The sequence below is a fragment of the Eleutherodactylus coqui genome, chromosome 3 (genome assembly GCF_035609145.1).
Source record: "Eleutherodactylus coqui strain aEleCoq1 chromosome 3, aEleCoq1.hap1, whole genome shotgun sequence".
NCBI lineage: Eukaryota > Metazoa > Chordata > Amphibia > Anura > Eleutherodactylidae > Eleutherodactylus > Eleutherodactylus coqui.
In genome coordinates, this window is record NC_089839.1 from 257,315,837 (window position 1) to 257,326,722 (window position 10,886).

Below are 10,886 nucleotides of genomic sequence, written 5' to 3' on the forward strand. Positions count from 1 at the left end.
TCTATGGGAAAGTGTTGCGGGCATGCTCTATCGTACAGGGAGAGGGATGAGCTATGTTATTACCTATTGGCAATTGTTGATCTTGTAACATTTTCTTCTAGCTTTAGCTTTTATGGTTATCCTGCTCCATTGTCTCACATGCAAAACTGAATGTGACTTCTCAACTTCTTTGGGAGAGTGTTTTGCGCATGCTCTACATCAGCTGCAGTATTCACTGTGCAGGGAGGGAGAGGAGCTGAGATGTCTAGCACTTTTTGTCAATGGTGGATGTTTTCTGCTTTCAGCTTTGCCTTCCCTATATGAACCCACATCATCCATATGTTTGTTATAATGTCTGCTTTTAGGATTCCTAACCTTTTTGTCTTTTCTTTACAGCTTGAGATGTTACCGGATGGGCTGTTTAGGTGCAGCAAACTGCAGTGTTTACTACTGGGAAGAAACAGCTTGACCAGCCTGTCACCGCATGTTGGTTATTTGATGAACCTTATTAAGATCGAGTTGGTTGGAAACCAAATTGAATCTCTTCCTCCCGAGCTTGAGTCCTGTCAATCGCTAAAACCAAACTGTATTATTGTAGAGACCAATGTGCTACATACACTGCCATCATACGCAAAAGATAATCACAAGTCCACGCACAGATAGGAAACCCACCACATGAAGGTGTAGAATTTGATTGCATTGTTCATTGCAACTTTTGTTGTAGAGGCTTAGTTTACTTTCTAACTACAGTTGACAGTGTAGCTTTTTTTTTTTCTATTATGAGCCACTTTTTATGGCTGCAACGAATTCTTGCATTGTTTATTCAGTACATTTTGCATACACAAAGGGATATTCCCAGCAGCCGGAAAACTTATTATTAGCATTTACTATGAAATTATTATTTATGCACTCCTTCACTGTTTTCCTTGAAAATGTTCCAAAAACTGTAGCCGGTTTCTAGGAGCGGACACTAGAAAAGCTAAAATATATCCTGTTTCTCTTTTGTAGTTTTTGTTTTCTACGCGTGTATAGCACTAAAATGTTAGCGCTGTTTGTAAAAGGAGTGCTTAAGTCGGCAAACGTTGGCCATTCATATTACGAGTACTTGGGTCTTATAGAGACCCAGGCATTGGCATACCAATATCATAAAATTTGAAGTGTGCTAAACTACTGTGATTGTAAAATATATATATTAGAAGTGTGTGAAAAGTAGGAATTAACATACTTTTACATGGGGTGACTGTTGAGCACTTAAGCACCCAACAGCCTTCCCAACGATTATCGCTCCCGTGCTTTCACATAGGAATGCTAATCGCTCAAGGAATGGAGGCAGAGTGTTACAGAGATCTCTTCTAACCACCCGCCTCCATTCAGAGCAAACAGGCAGGCGTTCATAGATGAATGGCTGCCTGTTGAAATGGGCCGAGAGTTGCTTGGTTTTTAGGTGAGCTAAAAATGAAGGCACTCCGACAAGTGACCGATTCTCGCCCACTTACCCTGTTGGGTCCTATGTTTACACAAGATGACAGTCGCCTGTAATTGCTCCTTTGAACGATTGTACCCAGCCTTCTATCAACACATGTAAAAGTAAACTTACAGGCTGTGTAAAACTTTGTACATTAGATACCTTAGCCAAGTCCCCAACAAAGCTGTGCACTGGATATACTACTGCTTCCGTGGACTCCGCATTCAAAGCGTTGGAAAATACTATAGCAATGGTATGTATGGGGAAAGATTCAGAGGCGGTTTGGCTACGCTACCAAAAACTATGCATCTGTTCCAAGCTGGTGGTTCCTTGTCCCGATTCATTAGCATCCATTATTTTCATTTTCTTTCTGATACCAATGTGAAATCCATGCAATGTATTTTGCTTGTGTTTTTAAGGGGTTTTCCGATGGCTGAAAGTTTTTTTTTTTTTTTTCAAAAAGCCTTAAAGTAAATGTTCCCACCACTATAAAGATATATTAAGAGATTAAAGGGGTTGTCCAAGTGTGAAGTGAAATAAAATAAAAAATGTCTGCAAATGTGTTAATTTGCTGCACGTTCTGCGGTCTTTGCCATCTTTGTTTATAAATGGCTACCAGCTGCCCACTTCAGCCATTCAGAGGCCATAGTGGTCAAATGCTATTTCCCTGACATTACCGCTCTGGTGCTAGGAGCCAGGAAAATGACAGGTGACTATTGCGGATTCTGATTGGCTGCAGTGATCAGGTGGTAGCTGTTCATAAACTCCGGAAGACCACAGGAGTGGCAGCGCTGGATCGCCGGGGAAGCCAGGTGAGTTCTGCTGCTTTTTTTATTTTTACACATTTGCAGGTTTTTAACAAAAAAATTTCACACTTGGACCTCTTCTTTTAATCCTCACAGAATTTTGAACCTAAAGACAGATTATCATAAAAGGTAGAATTAATATATATAATTAGTTTTGTGGGAAATGTTTCAGTATAGTTTGCATTTTATTTTCCAAAATCCCTGTTTTTTCTGGGGATTAGGAGTCTAGTGAGTGGTTCTTTCAGTGATTGATAGCCCAGGATGAGCATTTAAGGGAGTCTGTCATCTTGAACATCCTGTCCAAACTGCAGGCATCATATTATAGAGCAGCTGAGCAGATGGATATCTAGTTATATGGGGAGAAGATTCAGTATAACTTGTATTTTATTCATTTATATCTCTGTTACATTCTGAGCTGAACAGTCCAATGGGCGGAGCTATCAGTGATTGTCAGCTATCTGTGGATGACTGTACATCCAGGAGGAGCTGTCAATCACTGATAGGACCCCTTCATTGGACTGTTCAGCTCAGAATGTGCAGAGATACAAATGAATAAAATGTATATCTCTGAATAAAGTAGGTTCACTGAATCTTTCTCCATATATCCTCCCACATGATAGCCACTGCTTCCGTTTGGACAGCATGTTTGAGCTGACAGATTCCCTTTAAATGAATAAAATACAAGCTATGTAGTTTTATGGGACGATTCAGTACATCAATCTACTCCTCATCCTGCCTGCAGTCCCAACTAACTGTTCCCTTTAAGACTTTTGAAACCACTTATCTGCCACCAGGAAACGTCTTAAAACCCTAACTTGTAATTGTACGGTGTTATTTAAGTATTTATGAAGTGAATATAAAATACCTGCTGAGCACACGGACTGTGAAGTTCTAAGAATAAACGTTTATCAGTAAGATTGTATAAGGGGTGAACATACCTCTGGCTGGAGGTACATGGACTACTATATCAGGGAATTACATGATCTGCAACTTTCTTGTATATTTTGGCTATAGAAAATTGAATTGGGCATCTACAAGTGAATTAAATTCAAGATGGTTGCTTATTGACTCGTCAGCAACTTAAAGACCAGGTTTTCCAGTGGTCTATGGGTTGACTATGGCTGTTGCAGAAAAGTCATAGCAACTTGATTACCCTAGTCAGAATAGTTTTGCATGCAGCGGCTTATTCTACAGTAAGCTATATAAGGGGTTACAGGCATTTGTACCTTCCTAACCAGTTACATTTTAACCTTTAACTTTTTCCATTGACATTTGTTTTCTATGGACGTTCACTTTATACAGTTCTTGCTGTAATTATATTGTCGTTCAACTCCTTTATCCGTAGTATATGATTTATATTTACTTTTTTTTTTATGACTTTGACTGCTTAACAAGATTGGGTAACGTGTCTTTACAACCATTTTGCTTTTAGTTTGCTACAGTGCATTGAAAATCATAAAATAAAGCAATCTTTTCAATAGCAGTTATTTAATAATCCCCTTATTTTATATAGCGCATACATATTCCTCAGTACTTGACATCACTTGATATTTGATTCTGTCCCTATGGGGGCTTACAATTTTAAATTCACCCAAGGGTTGCTAATGGACTGCCATACATAATTGCTTAACATCCCTGGCAGGGCTTCATAGGCAACACTAAAAAAAAACACTAAAGTATTGCAGTATATACTACAAGGGATCAAATGATGACAGGTTCAAGTCCCCTTTAGGCACTAAAGGAAAAAAATTTAAAAAAATCTAAAGTTATGAACACCTCCCTTTTTTCCTTTTTTTTTCCGTTAAAAAAAAATTCTAAGCCATTAAAAAATACCATCGGTATCATCGTGTACGTAATAGTCTGAACCATTTAAATATCACAATATTTATTCCACATAATGAGGGCTGTAAAAAAAAAAAAGAGCGAAAATTGCATTTTTTTTTTCTTTTTTCAGATTCCAGCTCTCAAAAAATTTGAATTAAAAGTGACCAAAAGATGGGTGTTTCCCAAAATGGTACTAATAAGAACTACAGCTTGTTCCACAAAAAAAATGAGACCTTAGACAGCCCAATTGACAAAAACAAAAAAGTTGCAGGTCTCTGTATGTGACATCGGAAAGCAAAAAAAAATAATCTACTTCTTTAGAAATAGAAAAACATTATATACATTGTGTTATTTCCATAATCATACTGACCTTTAGAATAAAGTTCATGTGTAACTTTTACTACACTGTGAACTCTGTAAAAACTACTCATCCAAATGACACAATAGCATTTTTCTAATTTTTTTTTTGTATTTCTCCCCACTGAATTTTTTCCCCCCCCCATATATTCTATAGTACATTAAATGGTTCCATTAAAATGACAACTCCTCCTGCAAAATAGAAGCCCTCATACAGCTATGTCAATTAAAAAATATGAAAGTTATGGCTCTTGGAGTGCAGGGATGAAAATCCGAAAATAAAAAAATGAAAAATCTCCTGATCCTAAAGGGGTTAAATATTGCTTGACCCTATAATTGGGTTTGCTGTATTATGTTTGGTTGTTTGACCAGAGTCTTGAAAGCCTTTCTAGTATCTTAAAGGGGTTGTCTCGCGGCAAACCTCAAAATTTTACATTACCCCATTCCCCCTGTCACCCCCCTGGCATAAAATAGCAAATTAAAGCGATTTTTAAACCGCCTACTACTTACCGATCCGACGAAATAAGGACTTTAAAAAATCTTCTCCCTAAGATGGCCGCCGGTCCTTTCCCAGGGATGCACTGCGGTTTTCTCCCATGGTGCACCGCGGGTCTTCTCCCATGGTGCACCATGGGCTCTGTGTGTTCCATTGCCGATTCCAGCCTCCTGATTGGCTGGAATCGGCACAGGTGACGGGGCGGAACTACGCGATGACGCGTAGAAGGGGCGGAGCCAGAACGCCGCTCGTGCCTGGACCGAGCAGAAGGGGAGAAGACCGCACAGAGCAAGCGCGTCTAAAAAAGCAAGAAGACAGTGAAATTAGATGGAGACGAGGACGCTAGCAACGGAGCAGGTAAGTGAATAACTTCTGTATGGCTCATATTTAATGCACAATGTACATTACAAAGTGCATTAATATGGCCATACAGAAGTGTATAACCCCACTTGCTTTCGCGAGACAACCCCTTTAAATCCAGACTTGCTGCTGGGTGACTTACTGTAGAACATTCCAGTATAATAACTATACCTTCTCATCTCCAGCAATTTTTAATACTGGTTAACCACTTCATGACCACTTAATGTAAATATATGTCATGCAGTCGGGGTTTTATGACCTTTTTGTGCTGGTTTGAAGCACTTATTGTAGATGTTTTAACGCTCACACAGCCCTGTAAAACTAAAGGCAATATGTTATTTAGTGACTTCTATTCAGAATTTATTTATTTTCCACTGAACGGTTTATGTACTCATGGCGTGATGACCTCAAACCTGGTAAATGTGGTTTTCTATTCTTTGTAAATGTTTCTATACTAGCCTATAGGTTGTCACTATTTTCTGTATTTTCTTAAGTCCTAAAATATACCGGTGGAGACTGGAGACACCATTTAAACCATAGCTATTGAGTTGGGATACGGAAATTTAATATAGCTAGTCCTGCTTTTGTTTTTTGGGCATTTGGTCCCCAACAATCAGAAAAAAAGATTAATAGCAAACTGTAGCAGACACTTTTGTCACATACTTCATACATCTTTTTCATAGACCATGTTGTTCCTCAAACTGACTTTTTCTTATATTTTAAGTGTTATTCTAGGACTTTTACTATTGATGACCTGTCCTCCAGTCTTCAGGATGTCCGTTTAAAACAATGGGTTTCGCGGCATTTGTAATGTTCAATTATTGTAGTCACCCTGTAGTTGAGAGCTCTGTTGGACGTACAGTGGTGTTTGAAGGTTTGTGAGCCCTTCAGGATTTTCCATATTTCTGCTAAGTTATGGTGCTGTTAGGGAAGATGACAGGGAGTCGGGTGATGTATGTTTTTTTTTTTTATTATACTCCAATGTTGCCTGCCGCTGAAGTCCAAAAATCTGACTCCCTTCAGATTGCCGTACGTGCCCTCTCCCATACAAGTCTACGGGAGCATCGGGAACCAAGTTTATGGTGCGGTAGGGAGGTGACAGGTTCCCTTTAATGTTCACTAATGGTGAGCAAGGCCTTTAGTTGCTTAGAGGTTACCTTAGGTTCCTTTGTGACTTCATAGACTATCATATGCCTTGCCCTTGGCGTGATCTTTGTTGGTCGACCAATCTTGGTGAGAAGGATAATATTGAATTTTCTACATTTGTACATAATATATCTGACTCTCTTTTTGGAGATGGTTTTGTAACCTTTTCCAGCCTGATGAGCATCAACAACTCTTCTGAGGTCCTCAGAAATCTCCTTTGTTTGTGCCATGATACACCTTCACAAAGGTATTGTGAAGATCAGACTTTGATAGATCCCTGGATTTCAATAAAACAGGTAGCCCACTCACACCCGATTGTCCACCTATTGATTGACTCTAATTTCACCTTTAAATTATCTGCTAATCCTAAAGATTCACATACTTTTGCCACTCACAGACTTGTGGTATTAGAACATTTTCGACACTAAATAAATTACTAAGACTGTTATTTTTGACTCCTTTTGTTTGCTTTTGGTTTTCTTCATCTACTTTTAGGACTTGTGTGAAAATCAGATATAGTTTTAAGTCAAATATAAGCAGAAATATGGAAAATTCTGAAGGGTTCACAAACAATCAAGCACCACTTTATACCTCACTTTTTAGCAGGCCACCAATTGCTTTTCATTACATTCATGACCATTTCTATACTGACAACATTTAAAGAACCCACTACAAGACCTTTTTAAAATTGTATAAGAATGTTGCCTATAAAAGAACAAAAATTGTACCCGATTGCCTCCATACTTTACTCATACTGCGCTGTGTTCAGTGTCATTAAGCCACAAGTCTTAACTTCTAATCCATTGTAGTGTTTGTCTTTGTGATGTCATCTCGTTGTGACTTACCATAACTAATATTAATGTGCAATGTGTATAATGGCATTAATTCAGTGTGTATAATATACTCATGGGCTACCCCACTACACTTTTTATATTCTAATGTCTTTCCAGTATATTACCTATATTCAACTTGAAGAATCGGGACAACTGTGTAGTTGGCCTGTAAACTTAAAGGCTTTTGAGTTCCTGTTAATTTTTCCTTAAGTAGCACTATTATAAAATGTTTTAATGACTATTAATTAGTTCATACCATTGTGTTTAGGGCCATTAGTCCAGTGCTATAAACTGTATGAGGAAGAGCTTCCCGACACCATAGAGCATCTGCTTTTGGAGTGGAAGGTGAATAAGACCATCTACTTTTTATAACCTACTCCTTAAAAAGTGGTGCCAGACATGTCTGACAGCTGTCTAATTTTCCCTGCGGTTATTAAATATGCCCATCTGGGATACTAACAAGTGGTAATATGGCTGTTTTAAAGGGACTGTATTAGCAGTTTTGATGATGCAAAACTGCTGACAGCGTTGCGTAGGGGTCAACAGGGCTACAGTCCAAAACAAAAGTAATGGCACAACAAAGGGTATGTTCAAACTGTAATACACAAGAGAAGGCTCACCGTTGTCAGTTGTGCTAATATACGTACAAGTCTATTCATGACAAAACAGAACTGCCAATGTCCGCAATCATTTCAACAAGTTCCTACCGCTAGCTAGGAGCAGGGAAGACCATTTTACACACATTTTATAATGATGCTGTCCGTGATGACATCATTGTAACGAAGAACTGTAATCTTGGAACATACCACATCTCCAGCGGCCTGGAGGCAGTACTTCTTCCTGAGTACTTCTGCTCCCCGCAGTGACCATCTCAACAGCTCCTTCTCTTTGCTCATGGCTGTATTGGTTTCCTGATTGGATGCTATAGCCATCATGCAAAGGGGTGGAGTTGTGGGGCAATTCAGTGCAGCGACAAAGAGTACTTTGTCCGCCATGGCACTTGGGGTAGTGGCATGCTCCAGAGCAAAGTTCCTTTTCACAATGGCACAAATTGCATCCCTACAGGTGTGACTTACAAAGCTCTCACTTGCCTCTACCTATTGCTGCATAATCAAAACTGCTCATAGACTCAGCCTTGGTGCACACTAGCCATAATGAGAGTTGCGTCCTAAAAACTTGCATCCATGTTCTCTCTGATATACACGAATATGCGTTGCTACGTGAAATGGATAGGACTAGGATATACCACGGCCTTTTTTTCACATAGATCTATGGTCTGTGTGGAAAAAATCCATGTGTGTAGCCTCATTGGCGAAAATGGGGCCGCGTGCTTTCCATGGATTAACATGGTCAGTACACGGCCCCAAATACACTAGTGTGTTGAAGTTCTAAGATGCATGCATCAAAGCTGTAATTGAAAATATGCTAGTCAGATGATGTCTAAATCAAGTCTGTTCAGCCAAAAACTCGGTAGGATGACTCCTGGGGTGAGATATAAACATTTTAAGAAAGGAAGCCATTTGTCTTACAGCTAAGGTAACCAGATCTGGTTGTGATGCGTGGTGCAGGGTCTACTGTAACTGCTGGATTTTTGATAATTTAGATTGATTATTCTGCCTTCCTGTTTAATAAGGTCATAGCAACAACAGCACCTGTGGGGTTGTAAACTATCTGTATTAAGCCACCTAGTTGGACTACTCCATAAACATGCAAGCTTGCATTTGCTGAGCAAGCATATTTACTAGGATAAGCCGCTGCCACAACTCTGGCAGAGGCTTATGTCTGAAGAACAAAGAATTGGCCATATTAGTAAAGGTCCTTTTACACGGGATGAATGTCGGGCAAACTATGCCTGACACTCGTCCCTGTGTTCCTCGCTCCCGTGTTCCTGCACAGGAGCTAGCAGAGCAGGCTGATTCACAGAGCGGCCAGCAGGGGGGCAGGGCAGTGCAGGAGATTTCTCTGCTCTCGCTCACCTGCCCCTCTCCATTGAGATAACACAGCGGCCGTTCATTACTGAACATCCACTGTTTAAACTGCACGATGAGCGATCAGCTGATCGCTCATCATTTATGCAGCATAAATGATCAGCGATGAGCTCATCGTTCAGTAGTGAATGGCTGTTGTGTTATCTCAATGGAGAGGGGAGCTCTGTGAGCGAAACACAGAGCCGAGTGTCCGGCATCGTTTGCCCGACATGCGTCCCATGTAAATGGACCTTAAGAGAACGTTTCGTAACATATCTATAACATATCTATGAATTTGTATAAATTGTTTTGGGGTGGTTATTAACTCTAAGAGGAAAATGGGGTTTAACCAGCAGGTTCCTTTTAGGCTGGCTCCACACGGAAGCCTATCTGAAGCGGAATGTCCACACGGAAATTCCGGGCAAATCCACCCTATCTGGAGCCACTTTAACTGGGTGTTTTTCAGCACCTGCATAGCAAAGCCTCCAAATAAGCTGCATGTAACACCTAGGGTCACCTGGCCAAAATATGTATGAGTTACTGTACATTTCATATTTAATTATATTTTTGGTTCTCGTGTTTTTATATCTTTTAGCAAATCTGCTAAGGGTTCATGCACTTACTCTAGGGTACATGGAAACCACTCTGCATCATTTTTCAATCCAATGGTGTTCTAGAACTTTTTACAAACTTGTGTGAATATTTAGAAGTGAAAGTTGTGCCAAATTGTACCAGAAGGCAGTATTTCTTATGAGCATGAGCCCCAAGGGCAGACACTTGCCATGATTGAGGGGTTTTCCTGTTGGACATGAAGGTGATTTATTTCTGAATGTAAATGTATGCTGTATTACAATTGCTTTGTATAGAAATGTGCAGTTATTTCAAATAAACTTAGATTTTTTTCTTATTCTTGGACTCCTCTTTGCTATAAATGTTCTAAATTATGATCTTTCTTTTAGGGTGCTATTACACAAGTGCTAGTGCTCGCGTTTTCTTATCACCTAGCGGAGCCAACATACATGGAATTTGACAGGTGTTTGACGCCGCCTGTTACTGATTGGCTGTTCTGCATTTTCCCCGTCCTGGCTCTCACAGGTCCTGTAGCCACTGCTGGAGGATATGATGCCGGCCCTGCTGTGCCTCTTCCTGGCTGCAGTCTCCGACCTTCTGCTGCTGTGATTATCCCCGGCGGATTAATGCCGCAGCTGCTGTGCCTCTTGCCGGCAGCGGTGTCCCAGCGCCGCGCACCCCGCAGCTGTGATTGCTGCCACACATGTTTTGCCTGTGGCCGCCGTCAGTGTCCCAGATTATTGCATGCCGGTGGTTCGGCAGCTCCTCCCGCTGGCGTCCTTGCCTCGGCCAATAGCTGCCCTGCTGCTGTGCACGGCGGCAGTCTGAGCGAGGGAGGTAGCAGTGCGGCAGTTGACAAAGGAGGAGCGCATTGTCAACGCACCTCTGCGGGCTGGGCTGGTGAGTCCATTCAGCAGAGGAGCGGCGGAGATCAATGGAAATGGTCTCTTTCTGGACGGCCGGTTACCGCTCCGTCACACAGCAGCGCTGCTGAGTGCAGACCGATCGGTGTCAAGTTCCTGCACCGCCTCGACCGCTGCCCAGCAGAGTGCAGACCGACCGCTCTGACCTTCCTGCACGGCG

The 10,886-nt window shown here is 40.9% G+C and overlaps 1 protein-coding gene across 3 annotated transcripts in view; it reads left to right on the forward strand.

Annotated features, from left to right (window-relative positions):
• Nucleotides 1–10,140, forward strand: part of LRRC8B (leucine rich repeat containing 8 VRAC subunit B) — a 37,170-nt gene extending 27,030 nt beyond the window's left edge. For all 3 annotated transcript variants that reach the window (XM_066597333.1, XM_066597332.1, XM_066597334.1), the window contains exon 4: nt 376–10,140. In XM_066597333.1, coding sequence (XP_066453430.1) covers nt 376–642 — 267 coding nt within the window. In that variant the 3' untranslated portion in view covers nt 643–10,140. The remainder of the gene's footprint in view (nt 1–375) is intronic.
• The last annotated feature ends 746 nt before the right edge of the window (nt 10,141–10,886 follow it).